Source organism: Mya arenaria, chromosome 2 (genome assembly GCF_026914265.1).
Source record: "Mya arenaria isolate MELC-2E11 chromosome 2, ASM2691426v1".
NCBI lineage: Eukaryota > Metazoa > Mollusca > Bivalvia > Myida > Myidae > Mya > Mya arenaria.
The window spans coordinates 51966768-51993330 of NC_069123.1; the positions used below are offsets into that span (position 1 = coordinate 51966768).

Sequence of the window (26563 nt, forward strand, 5' to 3'; positions counted from 1 at the left end):
ATCGAACTTGACCTGTATCTTCTGATGTTACACCTGTGTAGCAAAAATTTTTCAAATCTGTCAAGCCTTTCATGAGTTATCGTCCGGAAACCATGAAAACCGACAGACCGACCGACCGACAGACCGACCGACAGACAGACCGACCGACCGACCGACCGACAAGCTCACTCCTATATACCCCCTCAAACTTTGTTTGTGGGGGTATAAATATGTTAGGCACTATTGTGTAATAAAATATATGTTAGGTACTAGCAGGTAATGAAATATATGTTAGGCACTGGGTAATGGAAAATATGTTTGACACTAGTGTGTAATGGAAAATACATTAGTCACTAGTGTGTAATGGAAAATACATTAGTCACTAGTGCGTAACGGAAAATACATTAGTCACTAGTGTGTAATGGAAAATATGTTCGACACTAGTGGGTAATGGAAAATATGTTCGACACTAGCGTGTAATGGATAATAAATTAGGCACTAGTGGGTAATGGACAATATGTGTATAATGAAATATATGGAATGCACTAATGTGTTAAATAAGATAATACGTAAAGCACTAGAGTGTTATGGAAAATATGTAAAGCACTTGTGTGTAATGGAAAATATGTAAGGCACTATTGTATTTCTCTTAAACTGCGGACACTGTTGTTAAAGTTTGTACTGGAAAAAATATTTATAAATACCCTTCCTGGTGCTTATAAGTACAAAGTTCCTTATTGACATATTGAAGTAATCCAGCAACTTGTCTATTTTTACCTTGATGGTGCCATTTCTGGCCCCCGAGAAGAGTCTCCTGTATGAGGTGTCAAAGGTCATGCATGTAATCTCCTCCTCCCCGTGCGCATTTGAGAACACCACTGATTTGTTCCCTGTCTCAATGTCCCACAGGGCGATCACAGACGAGTCGCAACCAGTAGCTACCTGCAAGAGACAAACTCTGAATTTATATAACTCATTTTGCATTATGCTACTTTTAGTTTAAGAAATACCTTTCGTTAATAAAATCATTCAAGCAATATTTAATTGAAATCTCTAAGATAAAATTACTATAGATTGACTGCTGATAATATCAGTTGAGTATATCTCTAATACTGTATGAATCAAATATATAGTAGATAACAAACTGTTGACAGATCTTGTCATAATGGTTGCATTTATTCTATATTCAATAAGAATTATCGAAAAATACAATATGTCAAAAGTGTCTTCATCAATTTTGATAATTCAGGATATTTCTGAAAGTGAGCACCTGTTTAAACATAGGGTTATATATGGCACAACATAGTTGAGTATCATGAGTATTGACGGCGTCACTGTGCGGTATCGATGTCTGCCCCAGCTTGAGCATGCCGATGTAGTCGTTGCACGTGACAAGGAGGGAACTCTGTGGTGAGGGCTGTAGGTGCACGGGAAACTGGCCATGTTCTGGCATCCTCCCGTGGATACTGCTCGGGAACTTCAGCACCACAGTCTGCAAGATGGCATGCTCCTTCAGGTCCCACACCTTCACCACCTGTATATATAGTACTTTATATTTATAATATTCTTGAACTGGCACACTTTCCATCTGAACTTATACACCCTTGTAAGAGATTTTAATTATTTTAGGTACAATAATAACTTATAGATAGAACAACTTATTTCACATTTTTTATCAGATTCATTGAAGAGCTTTTATTCTGTATAACATTATTCAAATAATTTTGATTAATTAATTCAAAAGCAAACACACAGTTCAGCAAAATATTGTTTGATTCTTATGATATATTTGTAGGAATATTTAAGCATTCAGAAACCTCCTATCACTCACAGCCTCCTTGGAGTAGCTGAAGACCTGCAAGAGACCCTCGTGTATTTTGACCCCTATGACCCCCGTGCCGTGGCCCTCTAGGATGGCCATGGGTTTGGAGGTGACATATGGGTTCCAGAGCCGGATACAGTGGTCCAGGCTTCCAGTCACCAGGATGTTCAACTTCTTACTGAAGTCGAAACACTCAACACCCTGCAACAATAAACAAAAGTCTGCGATTGTTTGAATTATTTTTTTATCTGATTCAATTCATGATTGAGTCAAGGGCTTAATTCAAAACCCTATAATCACAGCTTACATGAAATATGACCGTGCCACAGTTAACATCATCATTCTCACCTTATCCACTTTGAACACATAGCTCTTCTTGAGTGACTTGATATCAGATATTATCATGGACTTTGCTGGGTTGGCACACGATGAGATTATCATGTTGTTATCTGGCACAAACTGAACCTGCCGGATTAGCTCTGGATGAACATCTGGGATCACAACATGCCGGACATACTTTGAATGGTCCGGTAGGTTCTAGGAAAAAGAATTTCAACTGAGATTTTTTAATGCCTGTATGCAGATACTCTCAAAGAATAGTTTGTAATTTGTTAAATAGAAACACATAAAAAGTATCAAAATAAATTGTATTGCTTAATTTACAAGATTGCATAGTTACATGAATACATATTCAAACAAATAAGGAAAAAACATAAGCAAAATATTTAACCCAGTTCTTCAAGTGTAATTCAAACAGCTAAACAATCAAATAATCTTGTATAAATGACATCACTGTAAACAAATCCTCCACTTTGAAGTACCTGCATGAATATTTTGTGGGCACCGCCCTCATTTTTGAAGGGCACGTTAAAGAGCATTGTGACTGGCTTGCTGAAGTAGAGGATGTTGATAGCCCCGGTGTCGTTACCAAATATTAACAGGCTCTCTGAGTTAGGGTTCTTCTTGTCATACCAATAGTCAAAACAGTAGGGTACATCAGGTAAAGCTGAAGAAGTACAAATATCCTCTGCTTAACTAATGTAACACCCAATAATAATGCTGGTTACAATTACTGTAAACTAGATCAAAAATACTTGAGAGAGCAACTAACATTGATTTAATATCAACCTTTTTTATCTATATATTAATTACACTCCTATCTTCAAATACCAGCATCACCTACCAAACAAATGCCACTCTTCAAAATACTGTGAAGTGGAGGTATCAAAGAATCTAATATCCCTGGATGTGGAAGCTATGGCAATTTTGTTGCAGTTGGCCATGTAGATGGCATCAGTGACCCACATCTTGAAGCGTCTCTTCTGACTGGAGTCCTCCTCGTCATCGCTGATCACGTAGTAGCGGTCATACTGCATGCTGGGATACCACACACTTATTGCACCTTCCTGTGAGAGAGTAGTAGCGTTAAGTCTGACAAGAACAATAACAACATTGACAGTTTTCCGTTCAGTACGCTGAACATAATCAATTTTGAAAAGAAGTGTAGGTGTTGGACAGACTACCAGGTGCATGAACATATATTATGCTTTGAAAATAAAGTATGACAGGTTGATTATACTTTCTAGGAGAGTATTTGACACTGATGAGTATAATTATTTATTCAATGATGTTGTTTTTTCAAAAAGAACTCAGATGAAAAATGGTTTTTAGAATATTGAGCAGATTTATGTAAATAGACTAAATTTACACTGCTGAGATTCATTTCATGTCATGAGACCATATTATATTTCTCAAGAGTAATTTCTAAATGGTGTTAAGTGAAATGTCAACCTCGACATGCTTTTGGTTCCAGTGCAGAAATCTGATGATTTATGTTCTCATAATTGCTAACACCCAGTCCACTAACATGCTTAATGAATGCAAGTCTATTTACATCACTGTAATGAAGTGTTTACCAAGCAATACAATATTCATGGTGCATGGAATGCTTCATGTTTGACATGACCTTATTTCTTAATGCTTATTTTAATGAGTCCATACAAATTTGAGCAAACACTCAATTACATGTTAAATCATTTCTATATTATTTAATCTAAATAAAACTCAATAAAATGTTTTGATCTTTTTGAAAACATTCATTTACTCTCGATACTTTAAATAAATCAAAGTAACATTCATTTCCATTTTTTGCCTTAGGTTTTGGTAATTCTTCGATTCATAACTGTTAAAATATTCTCTTTACTGGAAGGTAAAGATCCCTGTTTTTTTCAGTATCATGGTATAGGAGTACAGGAGGGTAACAAGGTATTTGAAGGTAGAGTATAAGAGTATAAGCATGATCCAGCAGCATCATAAGGGCGTCACTCACCCTGCTGACAGTTACGTATCGTGTGGGGCTCTCCACCGCAACGATCTTGGTTGTCTGCTCTTGCTGGAATTGTACAAGAAAACAGTTATAGAACAAAACATGGACAGAATCAGAGAAAATACCCCAAAAAAAGAAAGATATTAAAACAACTTGAAACATTATGTCAAAATACAAGAAAATTTTGTCTGATTTACAGAAGTCGGAGCAAGCATTCATTAAAAGTGAAACCATAAAAAAGTTCAATTTCCAGCTCTGAAAGTGACAAATACGTTTTTTCAAGACAGTGAAATGTTCATTCCATATTGACAGCTATTGTTGTGCTGAGATCAAAGTAAACTGGGGTGTCGGATGAACAGTTATATTGATCCTTGAAAACCATAAAACTTAATTTTGTCAATAATCAAATTACCTAAATTAAAGAAAATTACAATACGCCCAGATCTAAAGGCCACTTTGCGTGACAACTTTCACCAGTATACTAGCAATAGTGACAATAAATAGCAATTTCAATGACGCAGAAGGAAAGGTTTATTGCATGAAATTGAACAGACTTGATAAAATGTAAATTATGTAACCGCCTCCTGAGTAATTGGGTCTTACTTTTTTCAAAGCTTATGCAATAACTTTATTTATTGTTATTGTCATCACTTGGAATTCAATGTTTATAAATATTTTACTGATCTCATACTTAAAAGACATGCCAGCATTTTGTGGAATCACTCATATGGTATTATTATTGAAGTATCCATTACAAGTATTTACCTCTAACCTTAGCAACTAATAACATTTGCATAAAGGATGATGATTTAATACTAATTTACGTGCTGTACAAGGATGATTTAATACTAATTTACGAGCTGTACAAGGATGATTTAATAGTAATATATGAGCTGTACAAGGGAAGATCAAAAATAAAGCTTTTCTTAACTGTGCCCATACACTTATTAAAAGCACTAAAAGTAACATTTCATATCAAAGCATAATGATTTTACTACATTCTCTCCAAATTATAGACTTCTACTATCACCCATTTATGGTACAAAATTAAAGATACCCCGGTAGTTAAATACAGTCCTAGTACAAATTCTGGTGCATGGTGGTATCAAATCTTAATCTTAATATTCAGTGCATTTCAGTTCACCTTCCATGCACAATAAGGAATAAACTTTGGTATTTTTTTCATTTCTGCATAATTCATATTCTCTTAACATTTGTATAATGATTTAAGTAAGATATAAGTTCATTTATGAAAATTTACTGTTTGAAAGTTGAACCCCGGGCCATTTTAATGGCTATGCAGATTGTAGTCAAAATGAGAAATAAAACTAAGATAATTTTAATTTGCATTGATTTATATGTTTATATATCCAGCATATCAAACATACTGAATAAGCTTATAAAAAAAAAATGAGATTTATCTTAATTAAATATTTGTCTGTAAAACCAATGTAAAATACGAAGGTCATTAGTCCTTTTGCACAAACATGGATCTCAAATTTGTATCAGTATATTCTAAAAGGAGTCCCATTTACAATGATGTTTTCTACTTTACTGTAGCTATTAAAACATGGATTTTTATTGAAAATGTCTATGTTATCTTGGTTCATCCCCTGTATAATGTTGCATACACCTTTAGACCTTACAAGACAAGTTTTTATATAATTATATATATATTTATGTGCAAGGCATGTATTCTTACTAGCTGTTTGAACCTACCCGATTTTGGACAATGTGTCTGATTTTGGGTTCAACAAGGAAAGGTATTTCCCGTTTGGTCCTCATGTAGTCGTTTTCCCGGTAAAGAAGCAGCAGGTACGTACAGAATTCGTTCCAGTCCACATAGCCAATGCCAGATGAGTCCAGCTGGAATAACAACAGAACCCTTTAAGGATAACATATGTGACAAGATGGCATAAATTATTGCCAAAAGTGTAGGACTTAATACCCCACCCTAACAAAGAATCCCCCCACTAAACTTTGCTTAGACATAATCAACTCCACCAAACTTCACAAAGACATAATCACCCCACCTGTCTTTGCATAGACAAATGCCCTCCACCAAACTTTGCATAGTCAAAATCTCATTCACCAATCTTCACATACACAACCATAATACCCTCCACCACACTGTGCATAGACTTAAGACATATTCATCCCACACTTGGCATAGACAGACATAATCCCCTCCACCAGACTTTGCATAGACAGACATAATCCCATCCACCACCCTTTACATAGACAACCATAATCCCCTCCACCACACATAGCATAGACAGACATAATCCCCTCCACCACACTTTGCATAGACAGACATAATCCCCTCCACCACACATTGCATAGACAAAAATAATCCCCTCCACCACACATTGCATAGAAAGACATAATCCCCTCCACCACACATTGCATAGACAGACATAATCTCCTCCTCCACACATTGCATAGACAGACATAATCTCCTCCTCCACACATTGCATAGACAGACATAATCCCATCCACCAACCTAAGATAGACAGACATGATCCCCCCCACACATTACATAGATAGACATAATCCCCTCCACCACACATTGCATAGACAGACATGATACCCTCCACCACACATTGCATAGACAGACATAATCTCCTCCTCCAAACATTGCATAGACAGACATAATCCCATCCACCAACCTTAGATAGACAGACATGATCCCCTCCCCCACACTTTACATAGACAGACATGATCCGCTCCACCACACATTGCATAGACAGACATGATACCCTCACCACACATTGCATAGACAGACATGATCCCCTCCACCACACATTGCATAGACATACATAATCCCCTCCACCACACAGTGCATAGACAGACATGATCCCCTCCACCACACATTGCATAGACAGACATGATCCCCTCCACCACACATTACATAGACAGACATGATCCCCTCCACCACACTTTGCATAGACGGACATACTCCAATCCACCACCCATTAAATAGACAGACATAATCCTCTCCACCACACATTGCATAGACAGACATAATCCCATCCACCACCCTTTTCATAGACAGACATGATCCCCTCCACCACACTTTACATAGACAGACATAATCCCCTCCACCACACTTTACAGAGACAGACATAATCCCCTCCACCACACTTTGCATAGACAGACATAATCCCCTCCACCACACATTGCATAGACAGACATAATCCCCTCCACCACACATTGCATAGACAGACATAATCCCATCCACCACCCTTTACATAGACAGATATGATAGCCTCCACCACACTTTACATAGACAGACATAATCCCCTCCACCACACATTGCATAGACAGACATAATCTCCTCCACCAAACTTTGCATACCCAGACATGATCCAGTTCACCAAATATGACGTCAACATTTAAGCAAGTTTTGTTAAAAGTATGGTATGTTGTGAGGGGGGGAGGATTTTTCTGCCTGCGGAAAAAATGGGGAAGGGGGGGATTATGTCCTGGGAGGGGGATGGGGTCTATTTATTTCCTTTATGCATATCATAAAATGTTGATGCCATGGACATAAAGCATCTGTTACAATGTCTTGATGAACCATAAGGACAAAGGAAACATCTGATTATTTACACAAGGTATACATTTTGCAATTTAAATCTGGCTCAAGGAGGATGAATGGTTTTGAAAGTTCGAATATGGATTGATTTTAAGCTTCTGAAATATATGTTCATTATATTTGATCTAATTCTACATTATTATTTAGAATTTGATTTAAAAGATATGCCAATCAAATTATTTATTTTATCATACAATAGACTTGAACAAAGAAGTAGAACAGAATGTGTTTATTTTAGTGTTTTTTTACTTAATTGAAATCAACACTGTCAAAGAGAAACCGTTTTGCTTATGGCTAGGTGGAATGTGTTGTTTGTTTCAATCTTATCGATTCTCCACCGATCACCACAAGATTATTTTGTCATGGTGCCGAGGAAACACAAAGGGGATAATGGCAACCCAACATCCAACGTTCACACTCCAATTAAGTAGCAAATACCTCAGTCAGCTCCATAAAACTCCATTAAATAAGCCTATTCAATACAAGACAGATTACATGTAATGCATCAAATCATTATTTCAATGAATGGCCAGATACAATACAGGTCATTTCTAATGATATAGCGCACCATCCATACAGAATGAAGTAAAAAATCATTATTTGTAAAAAAAATTTTTTATTTTTTTTAAATGATTTTTTTATTTTATTTCTCATTTACATGTCAATGAAACAGAGACAGAATAGTTACAATCCTTCAATTCATCATCATTATTACCACCTTTGATTACATCTGAGTATTGTCATGAACATCATTTTTTAATAATTATTGCAATTATTATTGCATTATAAAACCTACCTTCATGAAGAGTTTTTCAAGGTAGTCATCATATTCATCCGTCATCAGTACATCAGAGACAGTCTGTTTGAACTCCTTCAGGTTCATCTGTCCGGGAGTGCGGGCCTGTGTCTTGGCGGGAAAGAACCCTGTTCCAGCCTGTAGCAGGATGTCTTCGGGCTTGTGTTTCATGAAGCGGTACATGAGCTGCTCCAGGTGGTGCAGCTTCATCTCCTCCTCCAGCCGCACATTGCCCTCCTTGTCAAAACTGAAAAACAGGAATAAACATGTGGTCATAATTAGAATACAGGAATAAATACTCTACTGGAATATAGGAATATTTTTATAAACTCTTTGTCAAAATTGGAAATCAAGAATAAACACTCTATCATAGTTGGAATACAGTTATAACACTCTATCATAGTTGGAATACAGTTATAACACTCTATCATAGTTGGAATACAGGAATAACACTCTATCATAGTTGGAATACAGGAATAACACTCTATCATAGTTGGAATACAGTTATAACACTCTATCATAGTTGGAATACAGTTATAACACTCTATCATAGTTGGAATACAGAAATAAACACACCATCATAGTTAGAATACAGGAATAAACACTCTATCATAGTTGGAATACAGGAATAAACACACCATCATAGTTAGAATACAGGAATAAACACTCTATCATAGTTGGAATACAGAAATAAACACACCATCATAGTTAGAATACAGGAATAAACACTCTATCATAGTTGGAATACAGAAATAAACACACCATCATAGTTGGAATACAGTTATAACACTCTATCATAGTTGGAATACAGTTATAACACTCTATCATAGTTGGAATACAGGAATAACACTCTATCATAGTTGGAATACAGGAATAACACTCTATCATAGTTGGAATACAGTTATAACACTCTATCATAGTTGGAATACAGTTATAACACTCTATCATAGTTGGAATACAGTTATAACACTCTATCATAGTTGGAATACAGAAATAAACACGCCATCATAGTTAGAATACAGGAATAAACACTCTATCATAGTTGGAATACAGGAATAAACACACCATCATAGTTAGAATACAGGAATAAACACTCTATCATAGTTGGAATACAGAAATAAACACACCATCATAGTTAAAATACAGGAATAAACACTCTATCATAGTTGGAATACAGAAATAAACACACCATCATAGTTGGAATACAGTTATAACACTCTATCAAAGTTGGAATACAGTTATAACACTCTATCATAGTTGGAATACAGAAATAAACACACCATCATAGTTAGAATACAGGAATAAACACTCTATCATAGTTGGAATACAGGAATAAACACACCATCATAGTTAGAATACAGGAATAAACACTCTATCATAGTTGGAATACAGTAATAACACTCTATCATAGTTGGAATACAGAAATAAACACACCATCATAGTTAGAATACAGGAATAAACACTCTATCATAGTTGGAATACAGAAATAAACACACCATCATAGTTAGAATACAGGAATAAACACTCTATCATAGTTGGAATACAGAAATAAACACACCATCATAGTTAGAATACAGGAATAAACACTCTATCATAGTTGGAATACAGGAATAAACACACCATCATAGTTGGAATACAGAAATAAACACACCATCATAGTTAGAATACAGGAATAAACACTCTATCATAGTTAGAATACAGGAATAAACACTCTACTGGAAATTACAGGAATATATTTATAAAATCTCTGTCAAAACTGCAGTACAGAAATAATTACTCTAATGAAATATAAGAATAAATTAATAAACACTAAAAACTGGAATACAGGAACTAACATTCTTGCATACTGGACGTGTGTACTGGAAAAACTCGTCTTACACCCCCCATGTAAGATGAGTCACGGGCAACAACGCGCCACTTCTTATTTTCTTTATTGTATGGTTTATAAAAAGTAGACAATTTATGCAATTTCAATAAAGCGCAATCAAAAATATAAGTACACAAAACTTTTAACTAAAATTGAAAATAAGTAATCGTAAAAGCGCGATTTTTAAAGGAACTATTTGACGTCGATAGTGATTCAAAATTACTGCGCTTTATGACGTCAGTACACAACGTCCCACGCGCTTTTTGGTGAAATGTACAAAAGTGTGTTTTCTACATCAATTTTTGCCACAAATTCATAATTTTAGGTATGCAAGAAAAAATATCAATCATGTTTTTCAGGTCCGGATCTAAAAATTCGACCCTCGGGCACGCTGCGTAACCGGTAACTCGGCAAGCCTCGTTACCGGCTTATGCGCGTGCCCTCGGGTCGGATTTTTCTATCAGTACTGGAAACACATGATAGATACTTATACTACCTCGTAAATGAAATACAGGTAAAACCTCTTTACTAGATATAGGAAAACATAAATAGAGTATCTGTCAAGACTTTATATAAAGACAGACAAAAAATCACAATCAAATATGGAAAACAGCAACAGCACTGCAGAGTTAATTCCAAACACTCGTCTGTATGGTCAGTCCATCAAGTTGCATAACTAGACAAACATTAAAGTCAGAGTTATGGGCCTTCTTCAAAATGAGCATATTGTCTTTGGCAGCATGCGTACCAAGTTTCATTTGAATATTTTTAACCTTTTTCAGGACATATAAAAATAAACTTTCTTTCAAAAATGCAATGCAAGAATAAATTCTTTTTCAAGACTGCAATACAGGAAAACACTCAGTCAAAACTGCAATACAGGAAAACACTCAGTCAAAACTGCAATACAGGAATAACCACTCAGTCAAAACTGAAATACAGGTATGACGTGACCATTGCGTCATATGTACTTCCGTTGTGTGGAAAATTCTCAATAAAAATATAATGTTTTTATGACTGATAGACATGTTTTCACATGCTCAATACACTGTAAATTAAAAATATCATTATTCCTGAAACTTTTATACCTTGAGTATCTATTATTGCTTGATTTAACATTTAGAAGAGAGATTTAAGCATAAACTGTTTCCCTATAGTTGAAAGGTCATTTTGGAAGAACTGTCATGGCGGACCGTGCAATTTTTAGAGATTGTTTTTCAAGTGGAGAGATATTTCTTAGGAATAACTTGACCCCCCTTTTTTATTGGCTTAGAAGGTAATTAAAAAGCTGTACTTTAAGAATATATATGTTTATCATAGTCTGCATTCGCTCGAAATGCCTTTAAATGTTGTCTAAAAATAATCATTTCACATTGAATTATAGAGGAAATGACAATGGTGGTGTGTAACCTAAAAGGAACCAAACTGCTTTGTTTAAAAAGTGTCATTTTTGCAAGAAATGTATTGCATTTCACTATTTCTGGCAGACTTTCACAATTAAATGCATTTATCTTTTCCGGTTGATCAAAATATGCTATTTCCTGGTTTTCACAACTTTTGCCTATTTTTTTTTAAAAATTGAGTCGTCTGCAATCTTACGAGCACTGAAAATGTCAAAATTTGGTGAAGATTTGACTGCGAGAACTTGAAATGTGTGCAAAGATGTGTAGAACTGCTCCATTTGATGCTTAAAATGCCATTTGAGTCCAGGTTCAGTTGAAAAACCTCAAAGAATGGCACATTGGGCCAAAACGCCTTAGAAAATACAGACGCACAGGCACTTGAGTGACAGGCAGTGAAACTGGAAAACCTGACAAAGACTATCAGATTGAGCTAGTTTAGGGTGTATTAATGTAAGAAGGACTAATCAAAACTATTTTTCATAAGAAATGCAGGGACAGGTTTAGTTATACAGGGAAAACACTCAGTCAAAACTGCAGTACAGAGAAACACTCAGTAAAAACTGCAATACAGGAGTAAACACTAAGTCAAAACTACAAGACAGAAATAAACACATAGTCAAAACTGCAATACAGGAATAAACACTCAGTCAAATTTGCAATACAGGGAAAACACTCAGTCAAAACTGCAAAACAGGAAAAACACTCAGTCAAAACTGCAATACAGGAATAAGCACCCAGTCTAAACTGAAAAACAGGGAATACACTCAGTGAAAACTATTATTCAGGGATAACTCTCTATCAAAACTACAATACAGGGAAAACACTCAGTAACAACTGCAATACAGGAATAAACACTCAGTCAAAACTGCAAAACAGGAATAAACACTCAGTCAAAACAACAATACATGAATCAACACTCAGTTATAACTGCAATACATGAATAAACACTCAGTCAAAACTGAAAAACAGGGAATACACTCAGTGAAAACTATTATTCAGGGATAACTCTCTGTCAAAACTACAATACAGGGAAAACACTCAGTAACAACTGCAATACAGGAATAAACACTCAGTCAAAACTGCAAAACAGGAATATTCACTCAGTCAAAACTGCAAAACAGGAATAAACACTCAGTCAAAACAACAATACATGAATCAACACTCAGTTATAACTGCAATACATGAATAAACACTCAGTCAAAACTGAAAAACAGGGAATACACTCAGTGAAAACTATTATTCAGGGATAACTCTCTGTCAAAACTACAATACAGGGAAAACACTCTATCAAAACTACAATACAGGGAAAACACTCAGTCAAAACTACAATACAGGGAAAACACTCAGTCAAAACTACAATACAGGGAAAACACTCAGTCAAAACTACAATACAGGGAAAACACTCAGTCAAAACTACAATACAGGGAAAACACTCTATCAAAACTACAATACAGGGAAAACACTCAGTCAAAACTACAATACAGGGAAAACACTCAGTCAAAACTGCAATACAGAAATACACACTCAGTCAAAACTCCAATACAGGAATAAACACTCAGTCAAAACTGCAAAACAGGAATACACACTCAGTCATAACTCCAATACAGGGAAAACACTCAGTCATAACTGCAATACAGGAATAAACACTCAGTCAAAACTCCAATACAGGAATAAATACTCAGTCAAAACTGCAATACAGGGAAAACACTCAGTCATAACTGCAAACCATGAATAAACACTCAGTCAAAACTGAAAAACAGGAATAAACACTCAGTCAAAACTCCAATACAGGAATAAACACTCAGTCAAAACTGCAATACAGGAATAAATACCCAGTTAAAACTACAAGACAGAAATAAACACTCAGTCAAAACTGCAATACAGGAAAAACAGTAAGTTGAAACTGCAATACAGTAATAACAACTTTTTCAAAACTGCAATACAGTATTAAACACTCAATCAAATTTGCAATACAGAGAAAAGTAAAAAACAGGAAGGGATATTATAATTACTGTCTATGGAATGAACACCTTTAGAAGTACAAATTACTTATTAAAATGAGTCAAAATTAAAGTGACTTGAACATTATTTCAGTGATGATTAAAACATATATATGTATCCTTTAATCTCTTATATAGCCAAACAAAGTATAACACAGCTATTATAGCAAGTTTATTTTGTCATTTGTCCTATTTCATATCTAAAACTTGCATATAACAAAAACTTACAGTGGCTTTTCCTCTTCCATCGTATTTCCAGCAAATTTCAATTTTTGTTTTGATGTCATTTTGGGTTGAAGAATCTATGAGAGTGACATAGTATGTTCTGTACTTTAATTGTCCAGCGGCAAGATTCTGTGTAGTTTAGTAGGTAATTTGTTTTACAGGATGATCAATAAATTGGTCTGAATAATTAATCCTCACAATTTGTAAGTATCCATTTGAAGCAAACATTTCTTTTTCAAAGCTTTGTACTTCCATAAACTTTTTTTAGGAAAAAAAGATCCTGTCTGACTTACAAATTGTTTTATATTTTATAAACAAACCTACATTAGCCATTGTCACATCAATATATTTATTTTTCTTTCATTTAAGATAAAATCCTGCAGTTGTGATTAATAGGAAATCCTTTTTCGAGATAATAGCATTTGAAACTACCCAGGTTGCAAGCGTAATGATTTTCACTTCAATTAATTGAAGATTCCTATCAAAGCCTTTCCTCCCTATCTTTAACTGTAAATCACACAAATCATCCCCTTTTCCTTATGAATAATTCTCGTAAATCTTTAAATATTAAATATTGAGCAATCGTGTACAAGCTGACTATATATGGCCTCTAAAAACCATTTCAAAAAGTATCTGCGATTTGTCTTTTCTTCTCTTCTTTTCTTGATACAAAGGCGTCAAATTGTTTTAAAAAGTGAAACTTTAGAATCTGTCTATTATTCCAGTCAATGGAATCAATAAGAGTTACAAGTAGTTTCCCTTCACTGCCGCCATTCCACTGCAGCAAAACTACACAAGCACATATTTATGTTCAACATTAATTTGATTTTATTCTAATTAATCATTTAGAACACTTCTGTACTTTACAACTTAACAACCATATGTAATTGGCAACTTCTTTTTTTAAAACAAATAGGCACACATGGTAAAACTTCTATTGAACATTCCTGCTGGCATTACATTACCCTTTGGCATAACCAGAGAATACCTTAAACAAAAGCAAGACTCAGATTACCGACACTTTCCATGATCAAATAGATAAAAGAACAAACAGTTTAGTAATCAACAGATTGATTTTCCGTTTCAAGATACTCTGCCCATTCTGGGTCATTGGCATTAAGGCCTGATTTATGGGTTAATTTGTACTATTCACTGTGGTCAAAATAACATTTTTTAAAATTCGTGATTTTTACTGTTTTTATTTCACAATTAGAATGCTACGGAAAAAATATATGTGCATAATAGCTTTTTACATGTGTTGCAATAATATAATTTAAATAATGCATACTTATTTAAAACAAGTAGCATGAAGCTTTGTATAAAATAAATCAGATGATACCGCACATCACTTCGACCCCTGAATGTATTTAAGTTATTGAATGCATTGTACAGTGAGCTGAAAAATTGTTTTAGCTGACATACACAATGTATGTAAATATTTTACTTGGCAAGTCATGGGAAATGACTTTGTACAGACAATAAAAAAAACATATTTAGGTAGAATTAACAATATATTTAATACTTGAATAAAAATATTTAAACACATTGATTTGTTCATGTTTGCCTGTAGAATCTGCTACAAACCTCCCTCAAAGAAACATCCATTTATCTATCAACTATGCCTTCAAAACACAATTAAATTCATATTTACCCATTCATCTTTTGGACTGATAGTTTAATTTGAACTATGGCATTATATAGTAAACTTGCGCACCTCCTATTTTTGAAATCATTTCTCATATCAAACTAAGCCCCCTTTTCTGAAACCTGCCAGTTAAAATCCTTCTATTGTGCTGAGGCTGGACTTCTTTCCAATTTTTGATAATATTCAACAGATTTTGTATTGATTTACTTTACATTGGTAGAAAATAATGTCAAAACCAGAAGGAAATTGGCAGATCTATGCATTTGTAGAATGAAACTGTTTAGTTTTGAAGCAATCAATTGGCAATTCTGCAGGTAGACTGCTGACTAGCAGACTTTCAGGAGGATATGTAAACACAATCAATTACAGGGTTGAAAAGAAGTGGAGAAATCAGTTGAACACCCTGCAAAGTCATTCTTTTCTGAATACTCAGCCGCTCTGCTTTAAGATTAGATCAAAAATTATTTCAAGTCAAAGTCTAGGTTATCATAATTTGAAAGATGTTCCTCTTCTTATGAATGAAGAACAGAATTGAATGTATACATTTTTGTACAAAATGCTGCACATACAAAATGAGACTAATTAAAAAAAAGTAAAAAGTAAAAAAACTTTGTAAAAGAAAAAATATTTCAGATACACTGATATCAAAAGTTATATGATACTGCGTATTTACTTAGCGAAGGAAAAGGTGACTGCGCAGCTTGTAATGCAATCTATAAGAAATAAAAAAAAACTAACAATATATCTAGCCAATGGACCCATCAGAAACAAAATTAAAACATGGAACATTATGAAAAAATATTGTCGAAAAAGTGTACAATATTACATTGGTGTGAAAATGAATTTGACCATTATCACAAATTATCTGATAATCTCTCTTAAGAAGCCTTCATAGGGATCAAACAGTCAAAAGGATTGCAATTGCAATTTAAAGATTTGTATTCTTACTACCAGAATTGATAATCATAAAGCAGCATTTGGGACATTATTAAGGCTTCCATTAAAGCAGGACTGTTGTCTGCTCTCATTGCACTGGAGTGTGGCAGAGTTGCAGAGACAAATAGTCCGTCCTCCTGACTGCTGTTATAAAAGTGACAGAGTGCAGCTTCTTGTCAAAGTAAATATTAGGTGACTGTCATATACCATCAATTTATAGCTTTCAAATGGTTTGGGAATCAATGAATGAATATTGTATAGATTCTGTATGCCAACAATCATTTGGCCTGCTTGCAGTTGTCATGCAAACCATTTTATAGAGAGGTATAATGATTAAATCATTCATTTTCAAAGCAAAATTGTTCAAACAAAAAAATAATAAACTTTTGAAAAGAAAAAAAACCTACAACCAACAATTTATCTACATAAATACCTTTTTGACAACCCATCCATCCTCGATGAAATCCAAATTAAAAATATTGCAGAGAATCAACATAATTACAATATGATTAAACTCTAATCATGCTAATGGCTTAGCAAGTTTATTGGTCAGTACAAGCTTTTTTCAAAGCTATGTTTGCAAAAATTGAAGCCATTCATTCAGTATGAAAAGTGAAATTACTGCTACCCTGCTGTCTTTACAAATTTCTTGAATGTAAGTTCTGCTGATCTATATAAATTCTATATCAAAAGACGTGATTATTTGATCCACATGGTAGCAACAAGCAGAACATTCAATTAAAGCTATAACACCTATGAAATCACATTAACATAGTTGCAGGTAATTTTTTGACTGTGAATAATTGAAAATGCACCTTGTGCATGGCTGTGCATTACTTGATAGGTCTTTTTTCTTCAAATTTGTCAAAGAAAATAAATTTGAGTACTAATATTGAGAAACGCAATCAATGCCAAAATTAATTTTGTGCACAGTATCATGTTCTTCATGGATTACACTTGCTGTAAAACTAGAAAAAATAAGATTCTTTATCAACATAAAAAAGAAAGTTAAATGTTTGATAGAATATAAAAAAATAACTAATGAAATATTTGAATAACAAAATTACCGAAAATGTTTTGCCTGGTTACAAAGTTTTCTGCTGCATGTATCACAATCTGGCTAATTAGATTAACTATTTTGAAGTTGTACTATGTAGTACTTGTAATGGTCAAAATAACTCAAATACCTCATACATGCTCTGGAGGTATCTTCAATGATAATACAGATACTAACCTTTCCTTGTCTCCATTTTCCATGCCCTGTTGAAGAATGGAACTGAACGGTGCTCTTGGTAAGTCCATATGAACACTAGGCTGTTTTACAGCCCCAGAGTCCTCACTATTCCCTGTGTTATTCCCCACCCCCTCCATCCCTGCCCTGCCAGTCCCCAGGGTTTCTTTAGTATCCGTTATTTGATCTTTATCACCCACAATATCCTCCTTGTATATGGGGGGAAGAATGGAGAACCCTCCCGCAAATGTTACAGCTGCCATTCCGTTTTGTAATTTTACAATTAGATAAGACACAAAAAAAATGATTTAAAACTTCAGACTAAATTACATAGAATTCCATTCAAAAATCTCCTACTTCTTTCACATTTTCATAACTTACTAGTTTTTTGATATATTTAAAAAAATGTTAATTCTATGCATTTCACATTTCATGTAGGCAAGCATTTATTGAGAGTCTATAATGAAAATAGACATTAAAAGCATATTGATTTTTAAATGTCAGTTGAAATTGAAATCAAAAGATTGCTATAGAAGCACTTCGAATGCGGATATAATGCAGCCATTATATAACAATCTATAATTACTAGAGTGCTACAAAGAATATATCAGTTTGCCAAAATATTGATCAATTGATAGAAATTATTAAGCATAAAAACAAACTGTAAAAACAATTACGACACAATAATAATGAAGAATATATTTCAGTCTCAGGTCCATTATATTTGACTGAGCCAGTATTTTCAAAATTAACAATATAATATTATTGCTTTCAACAAAAACACACCAAAAAACTAATGAAATATTCCCAGGTCATGCGGTTACTCCAATCCATTATTAAAAACCTAAACAGTGATTTCATTCTACAAACCTAATACTTAACATCTATTAAACATTCAAAATTGAACAAACATCTTAATTTTATCACAAACTTTTACATTTCAATTTATCTCAAGTACTTCTTACAGTTTCAGTAATCTTTATGTATGAATAGTTCTGATATAGCTATAGTTTTTACATCTTTATTCCTAATTCAATTTCAAACTATCATAGGCCATTCTACTTCAATCTCAGGTATTATCAAAAGTTATCAAAACATTTTTTCATTCAAAATAAACAGCCTTTATTGCCTTTTCCCAATTGATATAAGCCTAAAACCTAGACTATTCAACAGTATGGTCCATATCTGTAATTACAGCTTGCTTTATGCGTGTGCTTGGTTAAAATAGTCGGACTATTTTCATAATAAATGCAAACAAATAAGACCAATGTTTAATATCTGAGCAAACAGTCGGCCATGTTATACAGGTTTATGGTTATTTTTCACTATTGACATTGTTCAAGTATTTTCATTAAATATTCCCTGGAACAACATTGGAGTAATATAACACTGGCACAGGTTGGCCAAATGCAGCATTTGTCCACAGTCATGGTTCAGCCTCAATGTCCCACTTATACCTTTGCATGGCCATAAACATAGCAACATGACTGATTTCAATTAGTATTAAAACAAACTTACTATATGTACTTGCTTCATGTACTTGCTTCATGTACTAGTCGCTGCATCTAGTTTTGGGCGTCTTTCATTTTGCAAAGCCAAAAAATATATTTAATATAAGTATCCCTCCTCTAATAAGAAAAGTTTATATAAATTTATTTTTTAAAGCTGGATTATGATGACAGCTTAGCTGACATGAACCATTATCATGTGTGTTTTCTGGGTAAAAATCAGTTAGGGTGTCGACCTTTCTGTGATGCCAAAAGAATGTCCCGTGTGGGGTTTGAACTAACAACCCTTTCAAGAAAATTTGTAGGCATTTTACATATTCTAGTATGCAATGAGTTCACCAACAAGACTAGAATGTACCTAACATATATGCAAAGGGTTCACCTACAAAATTTAAATGTACTTATATATGCAAAGTGTTCACCTACAAAACAAGAATGAACCTTACATATAAGCAAAGTGTTCACCTTCAAAACCAGAATGTACCTTACATATAAGCAAAGTGTTCACCTTCAAAACCAGAATGTACCTTACATATAAGCAAAGTGTTCACCTTCAAAACTAGAATGTACCTTACTTATAAGCAAAGTGTTCACCTTCAAAACTAGAATGTACCTTACTTATAAGCAAAGTGTTCACCTACACAACTAGAATGCACGTAACATATAAGCAGAGTTCACTTACAAAACTAGAATGTTCATAAGATATAGTCAAAGTGTTCACCTACAAAACTAGAATGTTCATAAGATATAGTCAAAGTGTTCACCTACAAAATTAGAATGTACCTTACATATAAGCAGTGTTCACCTACAAAACTAGAATGTACCTAATATATATGCACTTTGTTCATCTACAAAACTAGTAAGGTCCACCTGAGAAACTAGTAGGTATCTACCTTTTTTGCATATGTTGGAACAGTATGCAAAGTGACCAACAATATAACTAGGAGATGCATTGATCCCAAAATATCAGTAGGTAATTACAGGTGTTCACACAGTATGCAATGTGAAAAGTGATCACCAACAAACTTTAAAGTCCAACCTGTTTGCGACATTTTAACAAAATTAAGAGGGACACACACAGAGTGCAAAGTGATCACCAACAAAACTAGAAGGAACACATACAGTGTGCAAAGTGATCACCAACAAAACTAGGAGGAACACACACAGTGTGCAAAGTGATCACCAACAAAACTAGAAGGAACACACACAGTGTGCCAAGTGATCACCAACAAAAATAGGAGGAACACACACAGTGTGCCAAGTGATCACCAACAAAACTAGAAGGAACACACACAGTGTGCCAAGTGATCACCAACAAAACTAGAAGGAACACACACAGTGTGCCAAGTGAGCACCAACAAAACTAGAAGGAACACACACAGTGTGCCAAATGAGCACCGACAAAACTAGAAGGAACACACACAGTGTGCCAAGTGATCACCAACAAAACTAGAAGGAACACACACAGTGTGCCAAGTGAGCACCAACAAAACTAGGAGGAACACACACAGTGTGCCAAGTGATCACCAACAAAACTAGAAGGAACACACACAGTGTGCCAAGTGATCACCAACAAAACTAGAAGAAACACACACAGTGTGCAAAGTGAGCACTAACAAAAATAAAAGGAACACACACAGTGTGCCAAGTGAGCACCAACAAAACTAGAAGGAACACACACAGTGTGCCAAGTGATCACCAACAAAACTAGAAGGGACTGATACTGTGTGAAAAATTATCACCAACAATACTAGGAGAAGCACATACTGTGTGGGATCTGCACCGAAACTAGGTGGGGCACATACAGTGCTCAAAGTGATCACCAACAAAACTAGGAGGGACATACACACACAATCTGCAAAGCAATCACCAACAGTACTAGGAGTGGCACATACAGTGTGCTAAATTTCACAAACAATTAGAAGGCAAGTACAGTGCACAGTGTGATCACAAACGAAAGTAGGAGGCACAGTGTTAAACATAATAAAACTAGGAGAAGATTTAATCACCAATAAAGCTAGGAAAAGTCCAAAAAATGTGAATCATGATATCCAACAAAGCTTGGAAGTGTGCAAAGGGGTCACCAATAAGCTAGTGTTTCTAAAATTCAGAGAAGATATAAATGAAGCTCTTGACTATATTTTAAGTATTGTTAGTCAACTGAAAGCAATTCAGATCTTACACTAGAGGTATCAATATTTTAAAACTCTCCATCAGTGGTGTACTGTAATCATTACTGAATAATACATTGTATAATAATTAAAATAACTAGATTACAGAAATGGAAAAGTAAACATTTGTTGAAGCCGTGGGGGCTTAGCCTTATTTGCTAAGGTTATTATGGGTTAACTTTCTACAAATAAAGGAATACTAGAGGGTTCTATCATACATTATTACAAGGGTGGAGATAAATACATGGACAAACAATGGGGGGGGGGGGGGGGAATTAACACACGTTCTTGTGTTGTGACAAAAAATGGATGTATGTCTTTCAAAATGAACACTGTCTTCCATCAGGTTAAGTTGTCATGCCCTTTTGAACATTTCAAAATAAATCTCCAATAACACTCTTGTGGTAATTTCATTTCATGTGTACACATTTATATTTAGCTCCATCATCATAGTTGTCATAGTGTCAGGGACAAACTTCAATGACATTATTCTAAAAACAAATATTTTTATTTATTTTTTCGAAAACTCAAACTTTAGAAATAATGAAATTTCATGGACAGATGATTTTAAGAAAATTAATCTAAGTAAGTATGCACTCTCTTCTTATATACTGTTGTCTCCCTTACTTCAGTAATTTTGAGCAAAAGAATACTTTACAAACTACAAGTTAATCTATTTCAGTAGGAAGTTGTGGGTTTAATGAAGAAAGTAATCAAATACGTTTGAAATACTTTAAACAGTACATTAACATTGTATGCATGAAGGTTTATAGGCAAGGAAAATATATATGAAAAAATAGCAAATTCATCATAGTCAATATTGTATGTGTGATACATGAAGATCTGACAACTACATAAATCATTGAAACATCCAACAGCAGTTTAAGACACTTACACTCTGAACAGTTGAGTATATAGTCATAAATATAATAAGCTTCCAGCCCACAACTGGCAATTGGAACACTTCAACTGTTTGTTCACCAAGATATGGCATTGTAAATTCTCCTACCAGATGCCACATAAACATCGTTGTCACCTGATCACCATTAAAGATCCTACAGCATGCTTATAAGTAACACAAGTCTAGTCAAAACAAAAGGAATATGCCATAATAATCTATAATTGACCAAACAAAGTACAATAACTAAATGATGCTGTAAGGAGTAAAAACACTTATGATGCCAGCATTAACTTAAGTCAGTCAAATGGCATGCGGACTGAAATACTATAAAAAATCTGAATGACCTCATTGAGCGAGCTCCACTTGTAAACTTATGATCTTGCTCTGCCAACTCAATGTAATAATAGAAGAACATTTTATCAACATTATTGCAAAGTCCTCCATAGCCACAAAGAGATACAGCCTGTCACAAAGAAGTGCATGGCGTCATGATTGTCTAAGGTTTGTCTAACATGAGGGACCCAAGAATAAGTTTATATTCAAAACAAGTCTAGCAACATGATTGCTTTAACCTCTTAGATTGACCTTCACCTTTATACTGGATGAAAGGGCACAATAAACGAAAGCCCTATTGCCTTAAAAAGATTATGTAGGTATGAATGTAGCTATAAAAGACCAAACAATGTAAATCTTAATTACCTTTCTATGTTCTCTGGGTTGCTGAAGCTCTTCTTTCTCAGAGGGACTTCTGATATCCTTGGTAACTGGAAATAAAGGTATACATTAACATTTAATATATTTGTTACTATGAACCATCAGAGGTTACTCTCATTGCCTACAAAGCGCTTCAGTAATAGCAACATGAATTTAAGCCACAATCAGGGGTCAAAGGATTCCAAAAGCTTTTTTTACCTTGTCAGTAGCGTCCTTTGCATGAAACTTAACATTGTGGTTGGAGGACTTGGCACGTTCTTTCCTCAACAAGATGGGGAACTCCTGCGGGACCACTTGCTCTCCCCTCTCTGACAGGCCCACTGTCCAGGGTCTCCACATTGCAACCACCCTCAACAGGGTTTAATATGCCTCAATCACAAACTATCAGTCTTAAAAACTTGCCATTCTGATACATTGCACTGTTCACTTTTTTAGTTTAATCCTCTAACATCTTAACATGAAATGAAGTTCTCCTTTTGCAGCATGCTTTTAAAATACTTCTGTCAGCTGAACTGTCTAAGTTGTACTAGGACGTGACAGTGAAAGTACTTATGAAGTTTGATGCAATAAAATAATCCTTTTTCGATGAGAGTAAAATGATATTAATCATTCTAGTTATAGACAAACATAGAAATGTTCATACAATTTCTGTTTACTTTACGGTGAATTATTCCCAGTGATGTCACTGTTCAAGAGGTGTCTGTATTTCACTATGTCCACAAATCTTCAAATTTGCCAGTTAATTTAGATAAGAACTTAACAATCCGTGAATATTTTGCTCTTAGCAAGACAATATCCGGATTTTCCCTTTCGTCTGGTTTTCATGTATTTAGGTATTTGTTTAGGGATCAAGCTTAGAGTCCACACAGACGGGGAAGCTACTGTGTGGTACTTTCTTGGAGGCCACACAGACCGGGAAGCTACTGTGTGGTGCTTCCTTGGAGGCCACACAGACGGGGAAGCTACTGAGGGTGCTTCCTTTGAGGCCACACAGGCAGGGAAGCTACTGAGGGTGCTTCCTTTGAGGCCACACAGGCAGGGAAGCTACTATGTGGTATTTCCTTGGAGGCCACACAGGCAGGGAAGTTACCATGTGGGGCTTCCTTGGAGGCCATAAAGGCAGGGAAGTTACCATGTGGGGCTTCCTTGGAGGCCATAAAGGCAGGGAAGTTACCATGTGGGGCTTCCTTGGAGGCCACACAGGCAGGGAAGTTACCATGTGGGGCTTCCTTGGAGGCCACACGGACAGGGAAGTTACCATGTGGGGCTTCCTTTGAGGCCACACAGGCAGGGAAGTTACCATGTGGGGCTTCCTTGGAGGCCACACAGGCAGGGAAGTTACCATGTGGGGCTTCCTTTGAGGCCACACAGACAGGGAAGCTCGTATGTGGTATTTCCTTGAAGCCACACAGACAGGGAAGCTACTGTGTGGTGCTTCCTTGGAGGCCACACAGACAGGAAAGCTACTGTGTGGTGAATCCTTGGAGGCCACACAGACGGGGAAGCAACCCTGTGGTGCTTCCTTGGAGGCCACACAAACAGGAAAGCTACTGTGTGGTGCATACTTGGAGTTCACACAGACAAGGAAGCTACTGTGTGAGGCTTCCTTGGAGGCCACACAGACAGAGAAGAAATCATGTGGTGGGTCTTAATTGGAAACAAGGCAGAGGTTCAGGGAAGCAAGGAATAGAGCCTCAATGACAGAATGGTAGGTAACATGGCACCTACCTGTTATGTGACAGGGAATACAACCTTGATGACAGAATGCTAGGTAATATGGCACCTACCTGTAGTGTGACAGGGAATACAACCTTGATGACAGAATGCTAGGTAACATGGCACCTACCTGTAGGGTGATAGTGAATACAACCTTGATGACAGAATGCTAGGTAACATTGCACCTACCTGTAGGGGGATAGTGAATACAACCTTGATGACAGAATGCTAGGTAATATGGCACCTACCTGTAGTGTGACAGGGAATACAACCTTGATGACAGAATGCTAGGTAACATGGCACCTACCTGTAGTGTGATAGTGAATACAACCTTGATGACAGAATGCTAGGTAACATTGCACCTACCTGTAGGGAGATAGTGAATACAACCTTGATGACAGAAGGCTAAGTAACATGGCACCTACCTGTAATGTGACAGGGAAGGCTAAGTAACATGGCACCTACCTGTAATGTGACAGGGAATAGATCCTTGATGACAGAATGCTAGGTAACATGGCATCTACCTGTAGTGTTACAGGAAATACAACCTTGATGAAAGAATGCTAGGTAACATGGCACCTACCTGTAATGTGACAGGGATTCCAACCTTGATGACAACTTGCTTAAGAAAGTGGCGCCTACCTGCAGTGTGACGGGGAAACAAGCTTTAATGACAGTATAATAGTGCTACTACCTGTGGGAATAGAGCCTTGATGACAGCTTTGCATGTTTTCAGCATTTGTGGATTGTGTTGGAGTTTGTTTAGTAGGGAGGTATTGTACAGCGATGCCTTCATCCCCAGGGGCAGGTCCTCAAAATCCCCATCATTCAACCTTTCACGCACAGTCTCCCAGATACTGTTCAATAAAATTACACAAGCAATCTTATCATCGAAAAAATAAATGATTTTATTAATGAATTACCTTAATTAATAAACAAGCTTTTACAAAATAAAAATTACTTTCTTAAAACAAAACAAACAATGCTATCATTGGAGAGGAATTGCAAATTACACAGTAAGCAGTCACAGACCCAGACACAAATCAGTTATTAAGATGAACAAAGGGAAATAACTCTTAAATTACCTTCAAAGCAAGAGATATGGGTCCTGTGCACTTAAATGGCCATTCTCTGTACATTATGGGCATCACCTCTTTTTAAGTAAAGCTTCGCATAAAGTTTCATTAAATTCATGCTAGTTGATGCTGAGGTATAGCCTGGACCAAAGTGGACCTATTTCACACAACATAGAAAATAAGGGCCAGACCTGTGAAAAATTACTGAGCCTATTGTATGTAGGGTTTCCAGAAAGGTTTCATTGAATTCAAACCAGTAGTTGCTGAAGCACAGACATGAAAAGTGGGACAAACTAGTTCGTAAACACACAATGTGGTAATTAAAAGGGTCACAGCTTTGTGACAATCATTGGAACAGAACCATCTTATAATATGCACATCTCCTATTGCCAGCGAAGCATCCCATTAAGTTTCAATTAATTCAAGCTCATAGTTGCCAAGAAATAGCCCTCACACAAAAAGTGGGACAGACTGGACACACTATCTAGAAATTAAAAGGGCCATAACTGTGTGATAGATCCCCAAGCCAGAACAAGCTCATGATATGAGCATCTCCTCTTGTTTGTTAAGTTTCCACTAAAGTTCCATTTAAAAAAACAAGCCGGTGGTTGCTGAAAAATAGCCCAGACAAGAATAGTGGGACAGACTG

General features: G+C 35.5%; 1 protein-coding gene across 9 annotated transcripts in view; it reads right to left on the bottom strand.

The window, feature by feature from the left end:
• The window catches only part of LOC128219489 (WD repeat-containing protein on Y chromosome-like), a 43521-nt gene that overhangs the window by 16221 nt on the left and 737 nt on the right, over positions 1-26563 (bottom strand). For 3 of the 9 annotated variants that reach the window (XM_052927349.1, XM_052927328.1, XM_052927340.1), the window contains exons 1-10: positions 17832-18269; positions 8522-8768; positions 5847-5993; positions 4131-4193; positions 2985-3207; positions 2623-2807; positions 2150-2338; positions 1811-2002; positions 1250-1513; positions 757-921 (exon numbers count right to left, since the gene is read on the bottom strand). In XM_052927349.1, the coding sequence (XP_052783309.1) occupies positions 757-921; positions 1250-1513; positions 1811-2002; positions 2150-2338; positions 2623-2807; positions 2985-3207; positions 4131-4193; positions 5847-5993; positions 8522-8768; positions 17832-18091 (1935 nt within the window). In that variant the 5' untranslated portion in view covers positions 18092-18269. Of the gene's footprint in view, positions 1-756; positions 922-1249; positions 1514-1810; positions 2003-2149; positions 2339-2622; positions 2808-2984; positions 3208-4130; positions 4194-5846; positions 5994-8521; positions 8769-14019; positions 14964-17831; positions 18271-23107; positions 23173-23320; positions 23587-25532; positions 25696-26563 lie in introns of those variants that run through there. The other 6 variants (XM_052927314.1, XM_052927320.1, XM_052927307.1 and 3 more) reach the window with 5 other exon arrangements.